Source organism: Seriola dumerili, unplaced genomic scaffold (genome assembly GCF_002260705.1).
Source record: "Seriola dumerili isolate Sdu_G_001 unplaced genomic scaffold, Sdu_1.0 BDQW01000122.1, whole genome shotgun sequence".
In the NCBI taxonomy this organism is placed as follows: Eukaryota; Metazoa; Chordata; class Actinopteri; order Carangiformes; family Carangidae; genus Seriola; species Seriola dumerili.
In genome coordinates this window covers 2,224,425-2,251,294 of record NW_019174377.1, presented here as the reverse complement: position 1 = coordinate 2,251,294, position 26,870 = coordinate 2,224,425, and the positions used below count along the sequence as shown (strand labels likewise).

The 26,870-nt window shown below is 40.5% G+C and overlaps 1 protein-coding gene across 1 annotated transcript; it reads right to left on the bottom strand.

The window, feature by feature from the left end:
• Positions 1–81: 81 nt before the first annotated feature.
• relt (RELT, TNF receptor) lies at positions 82–25,716 on the bottom strand. Its single transcript, XM_022748423.1, has 11 exons — positions 25,588–25,716; positions 11,169–11,243; positions 10,815–10,907; positions 9,992–10,176; positions 9,559–9,611; positions 9,159–9,413; positions 4,454–4,534; positions 3,770–3,848; positions 1,171–1,551; positions 595–717; positions 82–85 (listed from the first exon to the last, which is right to left on the bottom strand). Exons 2-11 carry the CDS (start codon positions 11,208–11,210, stop codon positions 82–84), a joined length of 1,296 nt encoding a protein of 431 aa, XP_022604144.1. The 5' UTR covers positions 11,211–11,243; positions 25,588–25,716.
• Positions 25,717–26,870: the final 1,154 nt, after the last annotated feature.

Genomic DNA, 26,870 nt, shown 5'->3' with positions numbered 1-26,870 from the left:
CTTCCCTGCTGTGAAGTCGTCAGCGGATGATGAGGTCATCTTCAGTGAGGTAGCATTATCGTACAGCGTCTCTCTGTCTCTTCACCTGAAAGAGAAAGTGAAAATGTCAAGGAGGAAGCACATGGAGGACATGAGCAACAGAATGAGAGAAGGACTGAAACACACACAACCAGATTTCAACCAGAAGTTATTATGATCACTGAAACATTTAAGCCATTTCTTATCAAACTGATCTCATTAGTCCTTATTTTGGCTGATTTTGAAGAAGAATTTCCAACTCAAGAATAGAGCATGGCAAAATGGACAGATAATTTTCACAGTAGGCAGGGGTACATGATTATTGTAATAATGCTGACTCAGCTCTGACTAAGCACAGAGAGTGTTGGCACACGCTCATGACCAGTCAGCTGGAAACAGAAGTAGCTCATTTCCCAAATCATTTTAGAGGCACTCCTTAGTCAACCTGATCATACTGTTATCCTAATTCCAGTCACACAGACTACACAATTCAGTGTTGGCCAGAAGAACTGTTATCAAAAATCAGCAAGAAGAGAGAGAGAGAGAGAGAAAGAGAGAGAGAAAGAGAGATTGTACCTCCTGATGCCTGATGATGAAGAGAAGTGTTTCCCACCAAACAGGGAGTTCCTCTGCTCCTGGGATGATGTCTTGGTTTCCATGGAGACAGGCTTCTGCTCGGGAATTTGAGCAACTTGAAATCTGTAAATTGAAGAAAAGCTATAAAGCTATAATCATCGTTGCGCTCGGACATGGCAAGCGTGGTCATATGACTGCCAATGTAACAGCTAGAAGTCCTGCTTTCAAATGAAAAAAGTAAAAGTACAGAGGTAAGACCAAGCACTGCCAGTTATATTATTATACTTTCTAAGCAGCACTTTATTTTTGTAGCTAATTGAGGAAGGGCTAATTTGAAATCATTTTTATATTGTTGGGTTCTTCAATCAGGAACAATTAATCATATTTTATATGATCATATGTTTTGTATTTCAAATCTTTCAGTATTTTGATTGAGCAACTCTTTCCTACTTAAGAATTTTGCACCAGTTATTTCATTTTATCTTAAATGAAAATGTGAAAAAGTAACAATATGTTTTCATTGCATGTTTCAGGTCAGTTGTGTGTTGGGTAAGAAACAATATGAATGAGTCTCACCTCCCCACAGACAACACTGTCAGCTCTCCCTCCTTCTTCTCCCTCACTTCATTCCTTTCTACTTTTTCCTGTACAGTATTTGGCACAACAGCTTGTGTAAGGGTGTCGACACACACTCCCCCCAGCAGGGGGCTCTTCTGCTGGTCGGTGGATGTGTCCAGGGAGGTCAGGATGAGGGTCTGAGGGGGCTTCAGGGGATCCTTGAGGGAATCCAGAGGAGGTATGAGAACGGGGGGCCATTTCCTCTGAGCGCAACGGGAGCAGCGGTAGCCATGTTTGGGGGCCAGGCCAGACAGGCCAGAGATGGTGTGGAGGTGGGACTGATGGGGGCAGAGCCTGGGGAGGGAGCGGAATGGCGAGAGGGGAGACAGCATTGGGAACCTGGGAGGAGCAGTAAAGGAAGAGGAGGGAGGGAACAAATGATAAATGATTAAAACATTGTAAAACTTCAACATAGGAGAAACAAAATAAATCTGTGTGACACTTAAGTAAGTGAAATTTAAACCTTGAATAGGTAAAATTTCTTATGTACATCTAGTATACAGTATATTAGAAATTCAAACTCATCATCATTTCTGAAAATGCATATATATCCTGACACACACAATATCCCTCATCTTGGTCGTAAACAGTATATATCTATAAATCTATATGAAATTTTTGTACTAACTTTATTAGTCTAATTTACTAAATGCTAGTCTTGTCAGTCCAGACCATTTATGCAGATAGTTCAAAGTGGGGCTGCCCCTTTTGCTTAAATGATGTGTAAAGGAAAACAGAAATGTTAAGTTTTATTTCTTCATGTTGCGCTCTGTGCATGTTCAACCCAGACTCTTTAGTTTCTATCTCTCCATTGTTCTTTTATGCAGAGAAAGACAGAGCGAATGAGGTGAATACAGCTGTGCGTCCCTGTGTTATTCTATTGAGTGAGTGACCTGTAGTGACCCCAGATAACCTCTGAAAAACCTACCATCACACACACACAGAGGATTTGAAAGCTTTCCAGAACTGTGTGCTTATCGTGTGTGTGTGTGTGTGTGTGTGTGTGTGTGTGTGTGTGTGTGTGTGTGAGAGAATGTTCTCGAATCTAAAGCTCACATGTTTCAGCATCCCATTGAGCAGCAGCACACTGCCAGAGGCCCCTGAGACCTCTCACTATTGTAGATGTGGCTCACATGCTGCAGTGCATCGGATCCAGTTACCATCATATAATATTGAGAGATAAGATGAACTTTAATGACTCTGTGGGGGAAACTGCAGCGCAGCAGCTCAGAATGGAGGGAAGTTTGGACAATACAAATGATTCCTCTATGTCTTCCATCACAGACAGTCTTCAGCAGAGTACCGTGGTGAAGACTGTGGTATGAAGCAGTATGTTACTGGGCTTGTCAGATTAACTACTGACTACTTGAGCAAATTTAATGACAGCAACTTATGGCAAAAGTTCCAACCACAACTACACTACTTCAAGCTGTGTGACAGCCAATGAACTCAGTGACAGAGTGTTTAGGCCTCATGACTCAATACACAACTGTGTGAGACGTTCACTTCAGCCATGTGGGAGTGACTCAGGTCCATGGCCTGATGTGTGCTACGTGGAGCTGACTTTTGAATACATTATTTAACATGTTTATAGAAGAGGTGAAAAAAAGCTGTATTATATTATTGAAATGTATGAAAGTTGAACAGATGGGCATACAGTAGTACAGAATTGTAATCTAATCAGATCTACTCTTGTCATACTTTGGATGAAGATTTATTTATTATTATTAACAGTTTTTTATTCAAATTTTCAATTCAAGCTCAATTCACCGTTTAGAACTGTGTTTGGCATAAAGTTTACATGAATCAGAATCAAAGGCATAGCTATATTTACTGCAATTTCACCTATGTGGCCCAAAACCTAAAAATTAATTTATGAAATTAAAAAACTAAATTGTTGTTTATAATTATACACAGGTTCTCCAAATACAATAATCATTTGCTATTTTAAGTTAGATTTTTCATTTAAAAATTGACTTTTCTGAACACTATATGAAAATAAACAACCATTGCTAATTTCAATTACAACAGGAATGTAAATCCACAATTCTGGATTAAACTTTTTCAATTAAACTGTTTTCTAGATTTAGAGAACACAATGGATATGCATAGACTATAAAACATATACTGTATGTTTCATACATGTGCATCTGATAAAGGCCAGGTCTGATGAAGAGCATTGCTGAAAAGGCTCATACAAATCTTTTGTTACAGTGTTTTATATACAGCATATCTACTGGGACATTTAGTCATGTCATGCTATTTTTCATTAGATTCTCATTAAAACTATGTGCAAATATAAAGGTGGTGCAAATCTATATTTATATAATTATTCTGTCTGCAACAATCAAATCTACACAAACACCCATACACAGCTTTTTTTATTAGAGCCTCTGAGCAAGAGCCTCCCTCCAAATTTTTCACTGCCTTTCTCCTCTCCAGCAAACTTTCCTTGCCCTCATGCAGGAGCAACATGACAGCGCAAAGGTACATGATGATTTGTAGGTGTGTGTATGGAAGTGTGTGTGTTTGTGTGTGTGTGTGTGTATTGTCATACTTGATTGAGGAGCTTTTGCTCATGGCCATCTGTTTGCTCTCGTACTCCAGCAACAGTTCCTCCAGTGCAGCAGCATTTTCTGAAACAGACACACACAAATACTGTAAATTCCTGTCTGGGTGTAGGTTTTAGATCATGTCAAAAGTTTGCAAATAACATTCATCTTTGGGCTTATTGGGAATTGATTGGGTAAAGTTAATTTCTCTGGGAAATTTTCAGGTACAATGACATGACTAAAGGGTTCAGTGTGTGCTACACCGTCATTTATCTTCTAACTGTTGTATGGATCTTACAGTAATACCCAGCAGATGCATATTCCTTACTTTGTGATATATAAACACAAACTGGAAACATTTGTCACTGTTATAAATTGTATGAATGTGTTGTTGGCAATGTTAAAACTTGTACTTGCTGATTATCATATCTCCAGTCCAAGAGCTTAGCTAACTTTTGTTTTACAGTCTGGAAACACGACTTTTCTCAGTTTCTAACGTCAACTATCAATCCTAGATGGAAAGAAAAGGAACTGCTGAGTAGGCAGCAATACAGACACGTCTTTGGTTGTGTGTCACGTGCTGTGACGACACTGTGGACTTGTGTTCCCCTCTAAAGCCACAAGGAATGAAATAACTGCGACCACAAGCTTATCAGTAACATCACTGTTGGTATTCACTTGACACGTACCTTTCTTTTCCGTGATGAGGCGAACCAGCACACTGATGGTGTCTTCATTCAGGTCATCAGATATGTAGGGACAATTGTTACCTAGAGCGAGCAAATGAGACAGAGACAGAAAAAAATGACCCTTTTTCAATTATACAGCATATTTGCATTTTAGGTTCTGGATTCTTGATCCAGTGTATTACCATTTTTCTCCACATTATTACATACAAATAGCACAAATACCAAACAATGTCATAGGCATATATTTACATGTATTGAAAAATGTAAAATAATGTATTTGTAAAAATAATTTGTTTTTTCTATATAATATGGTGTATGTGAATGCTGGAAAATATGTGCTAGAGGTTCTTAAAGAAATATAACAATATACTGGTAATGTGCACTCGGCTCATGCATATACATTTTAAAATACATTTCAATATAAACTCAGTTTCCAGTTTTTACCTAGCTAAAAGAAATATAGCCTAATATGACAGTAATACAACAGGACCTCTTCTGTTATGTAGCCTACCTAAAAAACTGACAGCTCTTTATATAGAGATTGGTTTGCTTTAACTCGGTATTACATCAGCTTCACTGCGACCTGTCAAAAAGAGACTAAATAAGGACGTACACTTCGCAACCTGCAGAGCCAGCACAGTTCACACTGTGCATGTCACTGCTGGAATATTGTGCCTCGGTACACGATGGGACTGATAGGGATGGATGTGGATGACTGAACAGCAAAGAATAGATATGCCTCCATGGTAACCCCCACCCCCTCACTCGACCATCCCATAATAGCACAGCACAGAGAGGCAGCTGAGAGGAGAGCGATGAGGACGTGGGGGGTCCAGAATAGCTCAGTCAGCGATCACGCTCCATTCAGCACTGTTGGAGCACACAGAGCTCTGTGTGTGTGTGTGTGTGTGTGTGTGTGTGTGTGTGTGTGTGTGTGTGTGTGTGTGTGTGTGTGGTGTGATGTACCAGACCGCCAATGCAAGGTAACTTTGTGTATCTGTAAATTAAAGAACAAAATGTGACTGTATAGATTGCATTTGTGCCTATGTGTTGTGAATGTGTGTGTATATTTTTTGTCTTTTCTTGCATAAGCAGTGTTAGGCTGTTGTTAAGCCAACACAATAGCTCTGTCTCCACATTGGCTGTTGCTATGTGAGGATAACGGCATCCATTTCACAGTGTGGCTGTCATTCTCTTCTATTTATTCCTTCAACAAAGTCAGACCCATGTGTTCAGTGTTTCATTGTCAGCAGTGACTCACTTTGTTTTCAGATGGGTTTATTCAGTTTGACGTTTGAGTTTAGAATTTAAAAAAAATCATAAATCAGTTCATGTCAACCCCCCGAGTTTAATGTAATCTGAACACTGCAGCAACTAAACTCTACACTTCACTCTGCCCTTGTGCCTGCACAGACTGAGCTTCATTCACTGTAAACACAAAGTTGCAGCAAATTTGACTCGAGCACATGAAATTCTTTTTTCCTATCGACCCTGCGTTTGCCCTTTCTGTTCCCCACCCTCAGCTCTCCACTAAGTCAAACTTTTCTCAGCTCTGCATAGTCAGAGTTATCGCTGCAGAATCTGACTTTAGCCTTGCCGAGCTAGGCCTGGCCTTGCTGTAATTCATCCCTACGGGTTTTCTCCCTGACTGGAGATGATGAGAAAAGTGCTGGAGTAAGAAGTTTACCTCTAACCTTTGCTCGGTCAGGACTACAGCAAGCAGACAGACAGACAGACCACTGCAACAAGGATTGTTACATAACAATGCAAGGGAAAGGGGGTGAGAGTAAAGTTTTCCCATGGGGCACCTGCAGTCTTCTAACTTCCTCTGACACACTGCTTATGCCTCTGTCCTTTATCTGTCTTAGTCACACAAACACACTCACACACTTATCTCTGCACCACTGAATCCCCACTTAACATCGACACTGTAAAACACTATATTTAAATTTACATTGAGGTTGAATTTGTGCCTCCCGCTTATGAAAGAGATCAAAATACACTATTGTTAAGTCAATCCGAAATAATTCTCAAACTTATACTGAGACATGTAACTTTCCATGACAGGTTACGGGGTTTCATATACAACACATGTTGTTCAGTCGAGGAATTGCTACGACTCAAACAATGGGACAGAAGAAGAAATCAGAAGAGGACAGAGAACAATCCAGAGAGCGATAAAGGAGAGGAGTGTGGAGAAAGAAACAGGAGACATAAAACATGAGGTGAGGACTTGATTGAATTATTGATCTGGCTGGGAAAGGAGAGATGGATGGATAGTGTCATGTTTAGATGAGAAACTGTAAGGGTGTTCGAGAGCCAAGAAATCGGATGAAGGGAGAGTAGAAGGACAGATAAAGAGCGCTGCAGGGGGATGAGAGTTTAGGGAGTTTCCCTTTAGGTGCAGGGACGTCTTAAGTTTCACAACAAAGCGCTCGGAGAAGAGGAGACCAAGGCAACGCTGAAAACAAAAGGCAGAGATCATTGACCTCTGGCGGCCTTTGCAAATGCCTCAAATCCCCCATCATATCTGCATACAGGCAGGTTTTTTATTTAGATATAATCACCAAACCTGTTCCAGATCCAGCTCACCCTAGCCTCCACTAAATGCCTATGGACCAAGAGGCATAAAAGACACAAATTACATTAGTGGTTGTGGCTGAAGTGTTAGGAACGGAAACTAAAAAAATCTAGGATCTGGAAGAAAAAGAGTAACGTTCTCCGTGTAATCATCAACACTGAGCTACTAATGAGTCATCCGATACGCTCTGCAAAAAAGCTGTGGTTGCTATGTTGATGTAATTTCTTGTACTGCAGAAATTGTACATTTTAAATTACTCCTGCCCACCAGCTTTTTTTGTGCAGATGTGGGAGTTTTTGGAAGTCACCTGTACTTTGTTTTGAGTAACTGTTGTGTTTTAATCACTCAACTCAAAGTTTTAATCCTGACAGCTATAGTAAATTGTCCAAAGCCACAGGTGTTGTGCCAGTGTCAACAGTTTCTTGACGTGTGAAATCGCTATCAGAGGTTCTGATCTGTTGAGGTGGCAGCTGTGCTCTGACGCCAACCATGCCTCGCAGCACGTATGGCTACACGGCTGTCGTACAGCTTTCCTCTGAGCCTTGCACCATCAGGTGAGTGAAGGAAAAGCCAGCTTAGCCTTTAAATCTACTTATGTTTACGCACAAAATAACTGTAAATCATGTATGCTGTCTGTCTGCTGCAGTGGAGTGAAACTGATACACAGACCCCTTAGATAAATCATGGAGTGGTGGGTAATACCTGGTGAGAACAGTATGTAAGTGGGGCAGAAAAAAAAGTCTATTTGTATATACTGTCCAGTGGACCGGACAGTGACCTAAGTGTAATGTATTATTTATTTAACTTGGTGAACTTTCATGTAACAAATGCATATGTTTGAAACAGTGTATTTCCCAAAATTTCTTGCATGAGGCAATCAAGTGAACACAATAGCAAGTTTGCAATATTTGCTGAACTCTTTCTGACTCACATTTTGAGTTTGTGCAACTGTAAATTAATCCAAGCACCTCATGACAGGCACAGTTTATCAAAATGTCTCATGATTTACGTGGAAATGTACCAGGAAGCCCACACGTCATTGTGGGTCCTGATCCACAGTTTAAAAAAAGCTGCATTGAGCAATGCTACAGTAGATAATATTCCCCCTGTGACCTTAGGGTTTCACCTGCAATACAAGCCTGAGAACCAGTTAGGTACAGTACATCGTGTGCAACAGATACATAAAGGAAACATGGGTGTACTTCTTACATTGTGCGCACTGCAGTTTACTGCACAGAAAAAGAGGAAGAGAGACATGATCTGTTCAGATCAAACCAGTTAGCACTGCTACACATGAGTTGTCACTTTATAAGAATCAATCTCTAAACTCAAAAGAAAAACTGATTTCTATTTGGGTCAAAGGCTGAAGGTCTATGAAGAGTCCTCCGGGACATTACGACTATACACTGTTACAAAAGACAGGAATAAAGAGCACTCATATTACTCTCAGACTGTGCAAACCACAGGGAACGGGTGTGGCAACTCAACACTTGTTTCTCTGCTTTATCCCTCTGTGTCTGTCTTTTTTCTCTCTCTAAACTCTAGTTTTCCATTTACTGATATCTACTTCTGTTACGATTAATACCCCCCCACATCCTTCTGTCTCTCTTTCTTCTCCTCTCCTCTGTCTCTCTTCATACTTCTTTCTGTGTTTACTCATGTCAGTTTCTCTCTGACATCAGTCAGACAAGTGAGTTGATGGGAATGCTTTTTTTACCCCTTTTCAAATAGGAAAATTACAAGAATAACAAAGCATGCTTAGAACAACACAGCATGCGTGACATGTAACGACCTCTGTGAGGTCAAAGTTCAAAAAGATAAAAGGCCTACCATGTAGGATTGCGTGCAGTCACATCACAGACATACATGGACTGTGGCTGCACACAAAGACACTACTCTTTGGGCTTGGCTTGGCTTTGTCCTGACTACACATCACTTGACCACATCGTGTGCATGCTTGTGTGCTAATTTGGCATTTTTATGCACGAGTGTGACAAAAACCTGGACATAAAATGCTAGTTCCAATAATCACTCTTCCTGCTACCTTTAAAACTTTTTCCTTGTTCCTTTCATTTTCTTTCTTTACTCTCTTTTGTGTTGTTTCTGCCACCGTATCCCTCTCACCTTCTTTCTGGGGTGTGGGGGTCTCTTCATCCCCTCCTTCCTTCTCAGCTGTGCAGCGGTATCCCTTCTTCTTCAGGATGTTGCAGATGAGGATACCCAACAGGCCCATCACACAGAAGATGGGCACCAAAGCAAAAACAGCGTACTCTGCTGTCTTCTCCTCAGCGCTGCGAACCACCGTGCCATTAATTGGTCCTCCAGCACCAGCGGAGGGACCTTTACCCACTGTGCGAACTGTTCTGACATGCAAAGCGTCTGAGAGAGAGGAAAGGAAAAAAGAGATAAGAGAGAGGCAGGTGGTAGAGCTGATTACAAGACTAAACTGAATAATGAATTTGCAGCATGTGAATGCAAAAACATTTTCAAGAAAGACAGGCACACGCTGCTGGAGCATGCTTACTTTTCACACAGGAACTCTGGGTGGAAACTTCCCCTGTGGCAGTGGACTGAAACCTGCAAATGGAAAAAGAAAGAGGAGAAAACAGCATAATTAGAGACATGGATGAGAAGGGGAAAAAAAAGTGAGGAACTGTTTTACAATGAAAGAATGAATCAGCGGTTTTAGCCTGTGGCATGTTATGTTCAATGGTGCTCAATGTTGCCTGCCCATTGTGGGGAATGACGTACTGTATGTGTGTGTGTGAGCGCGCGGGTATTTTCTTGTTTTCTCGACCCAGAGAAAATGAAAGGACTTCATTTAGACCAAATAAATGTTTATGAGGTACATGTTGGAGCGAATCCCTTTGAATGTCAGGCCTACAGTTGGATTGAGCGGTCAGTGGATTAACAAGCAGACAGGTAGGCCGCCAAAGAGACATACTGCCAGTTCTTACCCAGGCAGACAGTCCCCACAGATGGCATCTGAGGTCGCAGTGCCAGGGGTTGCAACAATTCGGCGGAGGATCTTGCAGGAGGCATGTGGACGGCAAAGTTCAGAGTCGAATGCATCTGAAAAGCTTCCAGTTGAGCACATTTGGCATCGCACTTCCTCTGTTCGACTTTGGATCTGTCCACAAGCCTGGAAAGACAGACAACAATTCTAAACTCAAGCAGAAGAGGCTGCAAAAGTACAAAATGAAGCATCTGTCTGTCAGATTTTAATTATAAGTCCTGTCTCTCTGTTGACTGAAATCAAAACAATAAAACCATCTTTATACTTTCACAGAAAACATAGAGTGTTCAACAAAGGTAAGTACAAACACAAAGTCTTAGTGTATCAGTAAGCGCATGTTATCTACTACAACTTCATAAATATAACCTGCAACAAAAGAGAAACATGACACACCTTGACAAAAATCCCCCTTGGGTTATGAAGTTATGTCATAAATGTTTGAGATAATTTAAACTTGATTTATGGAAGCAAACAACTTGATTCATGTTGACTGTGGTGACCACACACATAAATTACGAGGGAAGAAAGGAGATGCATTCAGTGTGCGATTCAAAAATAAACTCTGGATCTAGTTAGCTGGAGGATAATTAAAAAACATGGGGTGAAAGTTTGTAGTGTCTAAAGAGACAATAATGCATTAGAAAGAACACAAAAGCATTCAGTTGCAACAGATATTGTAATAGCAGAGAAATAATGCACTAAAAATGTCGTTCAAAGTGGGTTCAATTGTTATTAATCAATTTTGTTTCAGTTTATAGTCTCACCTTGGAGGGCTCCTCGCCTGCAGGGCATTGCAGACACACACACCCTTCCACCCACCGACACTGCACTGCTGCAGTCCCACCACAGCCAAACACCTGGAAGAGACACACAGACACACACACACACACACACACACACACACACACACACACACACACACACACACACACACGAGTTCACGAGTCAGTGGTTTGAAGTTAAATTGAGTGAGTACACACACATTGTAAATCATGATTTGCATGCCACCAGGTCTTTCGGGAAACCAAATTGAATCTTAGAGTAACACACCTACATCCTTAAAAGTGCATAACACTCACGCGAACCAAAAAACACAACACACACATGCACATATTTACCGTGAGAAGGACAAGAGCTGAGCAGCAAAGGTGGTTCCTCATCTTCTTCAATGTATTCTTCTATGTTCATATGATCTGAGGCAGACAGGAGAATAGGGGTTAACCACATTTTAAAACATGATCACATCCATATATACAGCACAGTATATAGATGTGCAATGTACACTGATATTCAAGGCTGTCACTTCAACCAAAGCAATTCCTTTGTGAACACAATCTGTTGACCTTTCAAGTGCCAAGAAATAGATGACCATGACATATCACGGCACAACATAACTCAATATAACTAGTAACATCACAACACATGCCAGCCTTCTCCTTCTGTCACACACACAAACAACCACATACAGTCCACAAGCATGCACACTCACACAAAACCACACATGGCAAAAAAAAACACCTGAGTCATTTTTGTGACTATATCCTGAGCGTAGTTGCTCTCGTGACAGGGAGGTAAGGAGCAGTTGCATATGCCGTAAATAACATTTACCATCAATCACAACCTTTTTATAGATGGGAGTGAATGGACCAGGGCTTGTCTGTGGCTATTTCAGGCCTGTAGGTACTCACATGCATATTTAAGGCAATTATCACGCTGCAACATATTCATTTGCCAACATGTGCTGACTTTCTCAACACTTGATATTAGCAACCTCTGGGAGTATTTCCTGAACTTTAGGTGAGTCACAAAAATAAAATCTTCTTAAGGGTTTATTGTGCAGAACAAGTGTTTTTTGGAAAATTGGAAATAAGATGAAAGCTAAAGCTCAACCAGGACAGTCTTCTAGTCGACACTCATGGGTCATGAGTTTAAATTTATATACCACAAGCTACTATACTGTGTTACAGCAAAACAATGCTGTCATGTCTAAAGTTAGGTATTTCAGTCGGAAAATATTTGACAGCAGCTTTTCTTAAAAATAGCTTAACTCCCTGCAGTGGACACACTTACATATTCACATGCACATAGAACAAGTGGCTGGTAAGGCATTTATTACTGCTACTACTGATGCTTCTACTTAATTTCATGGACTGAGATGAAATCAAACCTGAGGTCACTTATCAATTAGAAATTCTTGTTTTCATCATCGTCTTTTTTATAGCATCATGACACTTACACCAGCTATTTAGTAGGATATGCCAGGATTGTGTTGTATAAGCACAATGACTATGATATAGTGTCAGATTAAAAAGGCAGCCGAACAGAGTAGAGCAGAGCAGTCAGCATGGTGCCTGCTGAAACGTGCCAAAGATTACGGTTCAATTTCTTGCAAATGTGCTGAAGTTTAAAGAAATTACGCAAAATTTAGTTGGTCAGAAACCTATCCAGAATTCGATTAAAAAAAAAAAAAAAAAAGTATTTTCAAACTAATGTAAAAATAATTTGCTGTAATCACTACTTCCTCTGTGTGCACTACAACACTAACTGATAAGATAAAACAAGAGCTGAGCGCTGCGCTCTCAGTTGTGGCCACAGTTACAGGACTGTGAATTCCCACAGGACTAGACTATTTGTGGTGGAGATTTTACTTTCAAAATTATAGACATGACACATTCACACAACATGAAAATCATTAGCACAACTTCAGTCCTTAAGAATATAGTGAATATGAATATTTGACTATGCCAAAGATTGGCAGCGCAATGTTAAGAATGTTTTTGGTTTGTTGCCTACTTTTCTCCCAGGAGGAGAGAATCTAACTGACTGGTCGGTCCTAAATAGGTTTGTAAAACAGCCACTGACCGAAGCAAAAACACAAGAGGCATTTGAGATATGTCAGACAAAAAAGAATAGAGGGAAAAGAGTGACAGAATAAGGATGACAAGAAGGACAGAGGAAAAGACAGGAAACTGATGGAATGCATTGGCGTAGTCAGTCACAGCAGACCAAAAGTAGAAAGTAGAGAAGGAAAGAGCAGGAAGGGGGGGGGGGGGGGGTGGAGAAAGACAAAGAGAGTATATGAGACAGAAAAAGAAAATGTGTTAGAGGAGAAAGATAGAGCAGCATACTTACCCCAGACTTGCAGCTGAATGACACAGTTGCCGTGGCAACTCAGCGAGGATGCTGTGTGTACTGCTACAAATGCTGAGTCAGCACCAAAGTCAAAATATATACTCTAACTTTCCTACGGATGCTCAAAAGCAACACAAACACCTGATCAAAGTTGTTCCAACTTTGACAAGCAGCTCAAAGGTAACTACAGAGCTTCACAACGAGAGATTTAAGATTAAAAGTCTTGATTCGACAAAGATCTGCGGGGTAACACTAAAACTCAACTAGAAAAGTTACACAAAAGTGACACAAAGGTCAGACACACATAAATTTGTGTAGCTGAATGAAGAATTCAGTGTACCTGCCTGTGTCTTATACTGTCACTCTGACCACAGACACACCCCTGACGTCCTAAGGACATGCCCCTTCTATCACAGCTAAAATAGTGAGTGTGTGTGTGTGCGCATGTGTGTTGTGTATGTGCATGAGGGGTGAGGCTGCTTTAATGTAGCACTTCACCTTTGACCACACAGCAAAACATAATGTTTTAAACATTAGTTAGCAAGCAAATCTACCCTTCTCCCCTCAAACCCATTCATTCTCTCACTATGTGTGGTCAGCACACACGTGCACACACACAAACACTCATAGCACATCTATACAGCATATTCCTTATTTTATATGTGCACTTAGTGTGTGGTGATAGTCTTGTGCACATTATCTATGCATTCATTTATAAAAGGTACTTGTTCATGCTGGTGACACACACACACACACACACACACACACACACACACACACACATCACATCACATTTAGCCAACACTAAGCTGTGCCTTATACAAACAAGAAAATAAAAAATGTAACGAGTTTATGATTTTGGTCCGGCGAGGCCCTCATGCCAATGACAGGCTTCTGGAGCATAATTTCAGGGAGGAAGTGAAAGATAAAGCGAGGACAGAAAAACCACTAGTTTGAAAAAACAACACAAGGCTGAAGGGCAAGGGCTGATCAAGCTATAGAGGAAAAAAAGAGAGAAGAGAGAGAGAGGGGGGAGAGATGGAAAGAGGAGGAAGTGGCAGGGAGATTGCTAAAACTTCAGCCTGATAGCATGATATATATAGAGGCATTTGTTAAAATGCCATACAGACCAGAGCAAGAGGCTAATTACAAGTCACACATGCGCACATACATATACACTTATACACACATGCAAACATGCACCCTCGCACACACAACACACGACACACACAGCTGAAAAAAAGGAAAAGAAAAAAAACGATCAATAAAACGACAATGATAGAGAGAGCAAAACAAAAATGGGACCTACAATTAAGTACCTCTTTTTTTGGAAAGTGTCAAGTAACAAATTGGACCGGGTTAGAGGGGTTGAGGAATGTTTGCTTTCCACAGAGAACCTCAGTTGACCTCCAGAAGTGCAGCCACTGAAACAACTGCACTTAAACTCCAGCAGAGCCAGAGCAAGGTGAAAGTGATTTATGGTGTGATGGATGCATTTGATCCAAAATCATCGTTATACAGCAGCACAATGTTTTTCAAAGGCTGGATTAAGAACCTTTTAGCTATTTATAAAGTTATGCTATTGCTGCATACCTAACGTTAGCATTAACAGTTTTTATTAACTGTTTACTTAAAGGTCTTGCGAAGAGCTTCAGCCATCGTTGTATTTACCATACAAGAGGTTATTTAACGCCCGCAGAGCAGCACTACTTCTTCAGGGCAGACCGGATGCTACAGTGACTCGATATCGGAAAGTGACGAGACGGTCCAGCCAGGCTGGAGCTAGCATGGTAACCAGTAAAAGAAAAGGAGTGATAGAAATAAAAGCAAAGGAAGAGGGTTACTTTCCACTTCTGAAGACAGCTCTTGGCAAGAAAAGGAATGAAGTTTGAAGTTTGAAGCTGCTTGCAGCTTGCGACAGCAAACAGCTGTTAATGCTAATGTTGGCAGGGTCGCAATAGCAAAACTTACAAATAGCTAGATTACATTTTGCAACAGTAAAACTACAGTTAATGCAAAGATATTTGGTTAAAGCAAATTCATTCAGGAATTGCAACAGCAGACTTTGTCAGCTATTTCACCTGCTGGCTTTGCATAGGTAAAGAGCAGCAAGTGTATGCCACAGCAACACATTCAGTGAAAATGTGCCTGAAGTACAAAATGCATGAGAGAGCATGTCCAAAAAGGATGTTCAAAATGTGCCCGCTGTCTAACCACTACTTTCAGAAGTCAGCCATTCACAGCCAGGCAGTCCAAGCCAACGCTGTCTGCATGTGATGCATTTGCATTTAAATCCAGTTAGGCTGAGGTTTTCCCCACAAACCCACTACAGAAGTGACCACCACACGTGGGACTTCCACTGGACCTACAGGCACATGACCGCCCCTGTATCCACGCTCGGGCCTTCTCCGCCTCATGTACCCATCCTTTTCTTCTTTTCCTGTATCCATCACAGTCATTACTCAAGACTCGCACCAATGCAGAATCTGCTATGATCCTTTCGTCATGAACATTACATTTCTCCAAGGTCAGTGTAGTTTGCGGTAGATAACTGCAGTGTATCCAATACTGCCCACATACTGACAGTTGTTGTATAAAGTGGAAGTAAAGGAGAAATGAAATCACCCTTAAGTTGGACACATATGTGAGCTGTATTGAGGGACCATTAATTAGACATAGCTACATTCTAAGGGGTCACAAGCCAGAAAATGTGGGAACAACTGACTTAAAACATCTTTCAATACAGCCTTTACATAATCCCACTCAAGGAAATTAGTTATGTTGTCTGCTTGATGTAATTTTTATGTCTCTCTTCCTTGAACTCTTCCTTGTGCCCTTTCCATCTTCGCTTGCCTGTCTGAGCTGTCGCATTTTATTGCATTTGATTGTTTGCATGTTTCCTTTTTTATAACCCAGCTTGCTTCACGCCTGCTGCACTTTAGCTTGAAGGCTGCAGTAAGATGGTGAGTGAGTTGAAGGAGCAAGAAAGAAAGAGAGAGAAAAAGAAAGAAAAAGAGGGAGGGAAGATGAGAGTGGAGGATATAGCAGGACATTAACACCTCTCAGAATACCCCGCATATACAACCATTTTATGTGAATGGACGAAAACAACAAAACATGATAAAAAGTCAAAAACACCTCAAAGTAAAAGCAGAAGAGCGTGACGACTTTTCCTAAACCGTGTAAAATAGTAATTACCCAAAACCCTCGCTGCTGTTGTTTGACACATTCAAATAACAAGTCGCGACAACACCAGATGACCAGTCACATTTTCTGTGTTGTTCAGGGGACCTAAAAATAGCAATAATAAAGAAGTAATGGCGAAGGCATGACAAAAACATGGACATTATTCTATTCTGTGGTGGTTTTTTGGGTGAGGACCGGAGTCACAGCTCATGTATTTGAGAGCTTTTTCTGGCTCCTTGATGTCATGTAGCAGCTTGAGCTGAGAAATCCTGCTGGATGAAGCTTTGAAGGAACCACAAAAGAGGAAACACAAGACTGAGTGGAACTCCACGTCTTTCAGTTTGAGGTGACTGAGCAGCAGAGGAGATCAAGGTTAAAGCAGGTTCAAGCTGCCACCTTATTGGCTTCCAAATAATGAGCCATGTTTGTCAAGCCATTTTATTTTTAATGCCAGTGTCAGGTCTACAGGCACAAAAATACATTTTAGTCATGCTTACATATCTTCCATATTTAAGTTGGAAGACTTATAGCCAAACCTCTGCAAACAATTTCTAACAGTGAGCCATCTGCTGACTCAATGGCAATATTGATGGGTTGTGACTTGAAACAGGATTCTTGCGTTACTTTGGCAATTGAGACCTCTGGTTTGTTTTTCAGACTGAGAGGAACAAAATGCTAAAATGAAAGGTAAACTGCCTGGCCTAGTAAACATTCAAAGTCCTTGGCTTAGTTAATCAAGCCACATAAAAAATTCACCAAAGTTTGCACAGTGTTAATGCCTTTCTATCCAGTACTCCAGAAACTCAAATAAACCCATTCCAGACTTTTTCAAAAAGTAAAAAAAAAAATATGTTGTGGTATTTTGCCATTATCAAGCATTTGTTAGTAGACAGCAAGATGAATTTTGGGGGTGAAAAAAGGAGATGAAATGCAACCAAAGCCGCAGACTTAAACCAAAAGCATTGCCGCTACATTCAAGGAATTTATTTTGATATGCATTAAAATGCCACCAGTGTATTTTCATATAGCCAAAAATTTAAGCCACAAGAAAGCCCAACACCAGACCAAACTGATGAAACCTGATTATGGTGGATTACAGTCAAACAGTATTTTTCCACCGCATAGCACGACTCAACTCTATTCACTTTTAGTACCAGGTACTTCTTTTTCCACTCCTGATAGTACGCCCACAAAGCTATCATGAAGGCAACTTCATCATGACACACACACAAACAGAGCAGGTGATACCAAAAAAGTACCAGGTATCAGGTATTATGCCTGATGGAGCCTGAATTTGCTCTAATAGCAGTTATAATTCTTTTTATCCTGTCAATCCTGTGATTTGGTTTTAATCGAATGTCCTTTTTTAATTACAGTTCCATACTCAGGCACAGTCTCTCTTTATTTTGAGGGAAAATACATTGAATCTGTGTTAAATTAGCCTATGAATTGACAGTGAATTAATGACAACACAGAAATAATGGATCCTGAGGTAAGACAAGATTGAAACAACAGCTTTAAAGCTTCTCTATTCAAAGAGTCCACTGAACAACAGGGAAGTTCAGTCAGCCTAAAGATTTATCATGTACTGCATTCAGTGACTAGGTTTCATCCCATCAATAACTACAAGTTTACACTGAGCTCAGCACAGCAGAGATTGGGGAGTGACTATAATAAACTTCCACCCGAAGGAAGCCTGGAATCTGAGGCTACAGGTGGATGCTTGGGCTTAGAAAATGCTACATTTAGCAGCAGCAGTATTTGCAAATTTAAGAGTGAAGCAGTGACACAGGAAATGTGCAGTGTGCTGCAAAGTGAGCACTTGGACAAACTCACCAAAGCACATGACCATAACCTTTCCTGAACCCTGGGTAGTTTTACTTGCTGTATCTTAACCAAATGAGATTTCTGGTCACTGAAACGTATAGTATTTGCTATCTCATACCATACTATTGTACTGTATTTCATATTTAGTGTAGTAGGAGCAGTTGCTTACCTGAACTGGTTTTCAGGCTTCCTTCAATTGCACAATTACCAAAGTTTTAGCTAAACTTTATAAAGACTAATAATAATCTCCTATAACTTTATTTTAACCAGGTTTGGCCTAACCATAGACCAGGTCAGGTTTACAGCTTTTTGGTTCTTTGTTCTTCATACGGCCACACAGAACTAAACAATATTGTCTTGCTGAGTCCTGAAAATATTTTACAATATGAATTATGATTACAGTCAACAGAGTCATCATCCTTTTCTAAACCTCTAGTTAATTGAAATATCTTCAGAGTTTTATAGGTGTAGTGATGCATCATCAGCGAAAGACATAAGTTCAAAGGATTACTCGCTGCTCTTTAGGTTGAAAAATCCTCCTTAGTCTTAGGCTCATAAAACCTTTTAAACATCCATTAGATTATCTCAGAAATGCAATGTCACCAAGCGTGAAACAGGGTTGTTTTTCTTAATTCTAACCTCTAACCATCTTTGAGGTGGATTTCCCCATCCATCATGTGTTAGAAAGTCGCAAAAAAAGGCAACGCCAAGTTCCCGTGCCGATAATGGCTACCTATTAAGCCAGCTAGGTCACATAGTGTGTCCAGTCTTAGGAAACACCTCGTTGTGATGCACATGAGAATAATCTTCCAGCCGGAGGAGTGAAATGAAATACAATAGAAAAGAACTGAGCCGGCAAAAAAAAGGTTTAAGGTAATTATACTCCATTATCCATCAGACATTTCGTGGACCGAGAGATAATGTGCACGTGTATGACAACGACGCGATCGGGACAACCATACCCTCTGTTTGACTTAATGGAGGTGCCCATTATCGGCAAATGAGAGGCTGATTTACGCCAACACTTTCTACGTTAGTGCTCAGACAATGTCTCATTATGGGGAGCATGTCTGATAACTGTGCAGGTGTTACCTCTACACACACACACGTCTGCGGATGCATTTTTCTCACGGCCTTTTTGTGTCTGTCATTCCTCCTTTATGTCCTTGGGTTGACCTGATGCCAGTCATGTTTTTTTCCAGTGGAACTATACACCAGCAGAAACTTTATGGGCCTCTCCTGTGTCTCTGCTGCACACTGTCTGTCAGACATCACTATGTTGGAACAAGAGACGTGAGAGAGTGGAGAGGGTGAGGGGAAGAACATGCAATAAGGTGCTCAGTTTGTTTACAGCTCTGCAACACCGCCAGAGTAGTAGCACTGCTGCAACCGGAGATCCCACAATGCAGCAGGGCAACTCTGCACTGTCCCAATTTCCCACAGCCACCACGAATTGATGTGCATACGAAGAAAAGAGAAATGTTTCCTTTCCCTTTGTTCATGAGAAACAGATGCCACATCTTATGGGAAGTCATAAATTCAAATGCTTCTGGCACAATCCATGCTACGATCGTGTTCCTAACCAACTGTTCAGTTGTTTAAGTGACATTAGAGTTTTGTAGATGTAATTTTGTACTGATATTTGGAAGTTACGTTGAAAATTTGAAAGTCTTTGAGACTGTTTTTTTTTGTTTTTTTTTAGTAATTTAGATTTTAATGACTGTCTCATTACAAACAAGAATAATTCTAAAAACAGAAAAGAGACAAGGACACTTTGCTGTTCCTTAACCCAGCAGAAGCCACCCACAAACCAATTCTCCAAGGTCTCCTTTAATTCTTTATTTTCAGTGTTTTAAGCTGTCAAAAGCAGAACAAAGGAGAATCAGAGTTGTGAACATATGTGAGACTAGGTGTTTTTCATTTTCTCTTACATCACCACCATCAACAGTGTATGTAAATCAACTCCTTATGTCCCAACACCTTAAATTATACTTCACAGCACATCCACATATAGCAGGTCTTTATTAAAGTCAGCAGCATGCATGCACACTATAATTAAACAATTTCCATTTTCACACACACACACACACACACACACACACACACACACACACACACACACACACACACACACACACACACACACACGTACACAGTGTTAAAAACAACACTTTCAACATGTCATCTCTATTTGTTGAACAATACAGAGGATTTAGTTAATGACTGTTTTAGTCACTGGAAAAATCTACTCCACCATGTCTCAGAAGTTGAGCTCAGGTAAAGAAAACATGATTTTTATCCCTCGTCTGAGCAGATTTTCTGTACTCATAAGACCGTTCTCCAGTTTTTCTCATTTCTCACATTAATGGATGTCTGCTGTAGGTCAGTGGGTCCAAAGACAGACATTCCCTCTTTGGAGAAGTGGATGCCAGAAAGAGCAAACACTGAGAATTTTAGCCAGGCCTCTGGGAATGTTAAATATGTTAAACAACTCCATATGTGTACCGAATGTACTGTAATCATTATATGTGAAAGCAGTTCCTTAGAAATTTCTATGGATGACAGTGAAAAAAAAAACATATCAGCAGATAAGCAAGGAACCATGATTTTGCAACCCTGCAGTTTGCCCCCAACATGCAAACCCAACCACAGACACGCACAATCACATCCACATATATTTATGGATCTAAATATGCTGTGTTTTGAGTTGTATTCAATATCTCTATAAAAGTGCTGCTACAGACGAGAGGTCCAATTTCCTGCTTTGTTGGCTACATTGTCATTACTCAGCGGTTGTTTTGAAACGGGGCATGTCTGTAGCACTCCTCACATGAGGGATTGTGTGGATCCTCTCCAAAACATGACACACACACACACACACACACACACACACACACACACACACACACACACACACACACACACACACAGACACACACAAACACACACACAACCACACAACCACACACACACGCGCAAACTCAACACACACGCACAGTCACTCACTTGTGCCTCGTCACAAAGAGATCAAGCTGGACATGCTGGTGTGTGATTTGCTCTGGCAACTGAAAGCCAGCGATTGGTTACTGGCGCGTTCAGATAGCAGATTGTGGTTGCTTTCAGATTTCCTCCCCCACAGCCGGCCTGTGGGGGTAGCGAACGTCTGCAGTCTCGTTTTCCTCTTTTCTTAAAACTTATTTTTAAGACTGTGGCATTAAACAGCATACAGTAGGGAGTGACAGGCCAGATGGAGGAGACAGAGGGGAAAGGTCGTGAACTCAGGCCAAGCAGGGCGAGATTACCGCCATCTGCTTTTCTTCTGACTGGACCAAATCTCATTAAATGTGGCCGAGCAACCATTCAAGGTGCAAACCACATTACAAATATAGCGTGTCAATATAATGTATGAGCAGTGATGGAAGAATTTACTTTGTTTTCTTAGGTAAAACTTGGAATACCACGCTGTAATCAAGTAAACCTAGACGTGAAGGTCCTGCATTGAAAAACTTAGCAAAACATCAAACTACTCATGTACTATATAAAAGCTGTAGTTGGTCAAGTTGGGACTTATTTTAACTGCTTCATATACAGGTCAATCAATACAACAAGGCATCACATTGATCATATGTTTATATCTAAAATCTTGCTCTGCAAAGTGACTAGTAACTAAATCAAATGGCGTGAAAAGGCTAATATTTCCATGTATGTGGTGGAGTAGAAGTCAAAGCAAATCAAAAGAAAAATAATCACCAACTATTTTGATGATGGATTAATTGTTTGTCATTTTTTTAAAACAAAAATGTTAAACATTCCTTGGGTCCAGCTTTTCAAATGTGAGGATTTGCTGTTTAGATTTTTCTGACAGTAAATTAAGTAGTTTTAGGTTTTGGACTGTTGGTCAGACAAAACAAGAAAATTGAAGGCATCACATTTTTTTTTAAACACTTCATAGGGTGAACTGAGAAATAATTAACAGATCAATCAATAATTAAAATAACTGTTAGTTGCAGCCCACTCAAGTAAAGTGCAGGAACCTAAAACAGCATTTGAGTAAATGTAGTTAATTACATTCCACCACTGTAAATGCCTTATTGCATAATCCATAATTTTTTTTAAATGTAATTTAGTCCCAGGCAAGGAGTAATACATCCCACATGTATGTAGCTGTAACTATAACAGCATTCTTTTTCTTCTAGCAATAGTCTGCAGGGAAAACACAATTCACAGGAAATTAATAGCTAGGGATAAATTGTGGCACCACAGTATGAATGTCTGTGTAAAATACAAAAGAGCCGAGACATCCGGGAAGTGACGCCCGCGAAAGAATGAGCCCCACTGACAGAAACCCTCTGCAGCATGACTTGCAGTTTGCTGACTTACTGTAAAATGATGAGAGTGCAGCAGGAGCATAAGCAGACAAATACAGAAACACAATGGTTGTCCTGAGGAAAGTAAGAGGAAAAACAGTGAACAGGATACTGCTGTCCACCAAATTCAGCTTTCCCATTAAGAAATAACTTAGAATTAAGCCTCAGTGTCTAAGTGCATGTATACTATAAGTGTATGTCAGTGTCAGGAGAGCGCGTGTTTGCATGCTCATGCCAACGAGCAGGTTTCTGTCTCTATGTCCCCCTGTAATTATCCCATCCTCCACCAATCTGCGTGTGCGGAGTGCTGAGCCAGCTTGGACCGGGATCTGCGGCCAGTGCAGTGGGAATTTCTTTGGCACAGAGTTTCCTGGCTGACATTGGGCACGGGGACGGAAGAGGGTTGGGCGGCATTCCCAACTACTCTGGTTGAACGGATGGACAGACAGATGACAGGATTGATGGGGTAATTAAAGCTTAGCGGAGTCTTTAACTTCCACATACACACATGCTCTAACAGTGCAACAGGCAGTGCATTAGTCTATGTCAAATTCCCCTGATAATCCTGTTATCAGCTCCAAGCTACAACATACACACTTCAGTCTTTCTTCCTCACTCCATATTCCTCTTCTTTGTCTTTTCTTCCTCTTTCTCCAAACTTTCTACTATCATCATTCCTTCTTCCCAAAACCATAAATACATACAGTAAATGCTGGGTGGGGTAGAGTATAAAATGGGGGTTAAATTTGGCTCAGTATAAATCCAAATACACACTCTTGTTGCTGTGCTTGCGCACGTTTGTGTGTGGGTGTGTGTATAATTACAGGTGTCAGTCTTGCTGCAGGTAATTGACACATCAGTAGAGCAAAAAATATGATTAACAAAACAAAATATGAATTTCTTCCAGAAAGTTGCACATCTACAACACACTAGACCTTATATGTTCTCCGAAATGATAACTCATCTGTGTGTCATTTTATGGCTAAAAACATGTTATAATCCTGTTGGGAACTCTCTCAACTGTCAAACACACAAAAGCACCACAAAATGCAAAACTGTGCAACAGTCAGAGTCTATTTAATTCTTAAAAAGGCTTCTAGCACATTATTGTCCTTTCACAAATCTGTGAAATCATGCAAACTGACCTGTGTAGTTATTTTCAACTAAGACCAATATACTTTTGTGACTATAATGATATGATTGTGCTGTTTTAATGTTGTTTGGAGAAAATAAACTATAATCTTTGGAAAACATATTTTCTGGCTGAAATCTGGTCCAACAGATGGCAGCCATAAACAGCTCTGTGCTTTTTAGACCAGTTAAAGAATATGTGTTCACTGGTTGGTTTTATGAGTTTGTGAACTTTTGCACCAAGCCCTCTCCTCTCTGTTCCACTCCAACTCCACTTTGGTGACAAACAAATAAATTATATATTTGCAGAGCCAGTGTATAAAAGAAAAAAAACAAGCCAAAAAAAAAAATTAACAGCAAATTCATTAAAACATGCTTTGGCCAAACCAAAAGAAAGCCCTGCGATATCTTTCAACATCTGCCACCCAGAACAAACACATACTGTATATAGACACACATACATCAAGTTTTTCCTACAAGAGGACATGAAGGACTGAAAGTGCTTGACAGGAAACAGGACATTTTATAGCCTATTTCACTCTGTCTAAAAGAGGCAATATCAGATATTTTAAATGGTTTGTACATTGAACTCTCTGTTCACTTGAGCTGTGACTAGACAGTAGTGATGAGTAAACTTTGTAAAATCCTTCCTCAAAATGACAGCATCATAACCATATAGATACATGCCAGTGAAGCTGTACATGGCCCTCTTCTGGTGGAAGTGTGTGTGCGTGTGTGTGTGCGTGTGTGTGTGCGTGTGTGTGTGTATAGTTGTCTGTGAGAGAAGTCGAAAGCCTCTTATTGTTACAAGCGTACAGGAATTTGGACTCGGACAATGGAAGCTCTCTGCCAAAAATGACAGTCTCATCTTGGTGCTTGTGTAGGTGCTTGTCCTCATTACGCAGCAGTACATCCTGCCAAAACCTCAGCAGTATGGTGTAGTATGTGATGGCTATGATACACAACTTAAAAAGAGCAGTTGTGAGCAAACAGACTGCAACAGATAAAAGTGTGTGAGGGACACATGTCAATATTAATACCACACACACATACACACTTTTTCTTTTTAATCTCTATGCATCATTCTTTTACAGTAAGTATGGCTTTTGTTATATGCATTGTGTAAGTTGGTTTGGACTGGACTGGTCAGCTGGCTTTGATGTGCATCATCCATATAATAAAGGATAGTTTGAGTTTGAAAATAAAGCAGAGCCAGCTACTCTTCACTTCATTAAAAAGAGAGGAGGAGGATCATACTACCAGTGAGGTCATCACGTACCCATGACAGTGCGTCAAGCATGCACTCACTCTGTCATTAGAGAGCACACACACAGTGGTTTCCATGGTTATTATAAGTCTATTAAATGAACAGAATTACAAGTGTTCGGTTGGTTATGGCATAATAACCGGAATAATCCACTACGTTACCAAAACCAGGGGCTGGCAAATTCTCCATAGGCTAAATGCTATCGTTAACTTTTAGTGACTAGCCTGTACGAACATCACAGCACAATGCTAGGTCTGTACTATGAAAGTCACAGCAGATAAATAAAATATACAGCCACAGAACTTGCGCATACACACTGACAAACTAAGTCAATTTGTTCATCTAAAGTCTTGAGCCATAAACCAGTTGAAACAAACTGCTGGAACTCCGTCCAGAAGTATTTATAGGTAGGTTATCAGTAGCTTATGTGCCATACCGTACCCCATAAGGCACACGAAGTCATATGAACACTTACCGCCGCACGCAACTCTGGTCATAACGGTCGGACAGGCTTTGCGGCGAGAAAAGCTCCATACGAGTCGGCAGTGACTGATGTAACTTAACTACTGGCTTCAGCAGACATTCAGACAGTTACTACAAGGTGAAAAAAAAAGTTATGGGACTTACCGGTTTGGTGAATAAATATGGTTGAAATCAGTGCGAAGCGAGCATCATCCGTTGTAGTGGAGTGTGTTGATAGGTGTAATTAAAAAACGGCGTGAGGATGGATGAAAACCACAAAGCCGGTTCACGAGGTTCCCCCTCCCGCTCTCTCTTTCTCTCTCTTTCTCTCTCTCTCTCTCTCTCTGGCTCCTCTGTGTGTCTCTGTCTGTGTGTATGAGTGTGTGTGTGGAAAAAGAAAAAAAAGAAGACATAAACACTGAAGTGGCTCTGTGAGCTCACAGTGCGTCACCGCTGCAAGCTGAAACCCCCGTCACTGTGTATGTATACGTGTGTGTAAACCCCCTCTGTCGGCTGTTGTCTTTCCTCAGCAGGTGGCTTTGGCTCACAAGCTAACGCTAGTAACTCATAAGCTATAGATGTTATTGTATGGAGAGTCATCATAATGACCCCATAGGCTATATGGGCGCCCAAAGTGTCAAATAAATAACTTAAAATAGAAGAATAAAACATTATAAAAAGATAATGAAATAATATAATACAAAATAGTTGTTCCTTTGGTCTGAATGAGCTGACAGCCAATCACACACAGTGTTTGCCTCTGTTTTGAAGGTATTAGTAGGAAAAGCACAGGTGTTCCTTATAACATTAATCATTATTCTGCTCGGTTTAAGTGTCACATTAAGATGTGACAGTGTAACAGTGAGCCAGCATGCACAATACCAGGACCCTGAAGGTGAAGCAGCTAAAGGGACTTCAGCCATAATTCACTTCAGTATTTGGCCCTGTAATTCTCCTATTGTGGCGGGTCAGAATGTCATCAGTGAAAAAGGCCTGTTATGTACAACTGATTAACTATATGATGACCTACATACAGTTCATCAAACGTGGGCTACATACCAAGCCTTCGCGGGTTGCCTCTCGCAACACTCACAGGTGTGAGTCATTAAACTTTGACATTGAGAATCGTCCCTCTCATAACCTAAACAGAGGAAGCCAGTTAAATGGATGATTTGTTTAGTCTGTTAATCCATGCATACATTTCAGCAGTATTATTAACTTATTTGCTGAAATTTAACTTTCAATTATTCTTAGGATAACATACTCCTATACCAGGGTCTAGGCTAAGTATGTGTTTGAATCTAAACAGTCACTCCCAGTGTTGCCACATTGGGAGGTTTGTTTAAACTTCCTATTCCAATCATTGTTCTGTCATAGCTGTGTGATAAAAGACTTGCATGATTGGAAAAAAAAACAGGATTCAACATTCACTGTTTATATAGACAGTT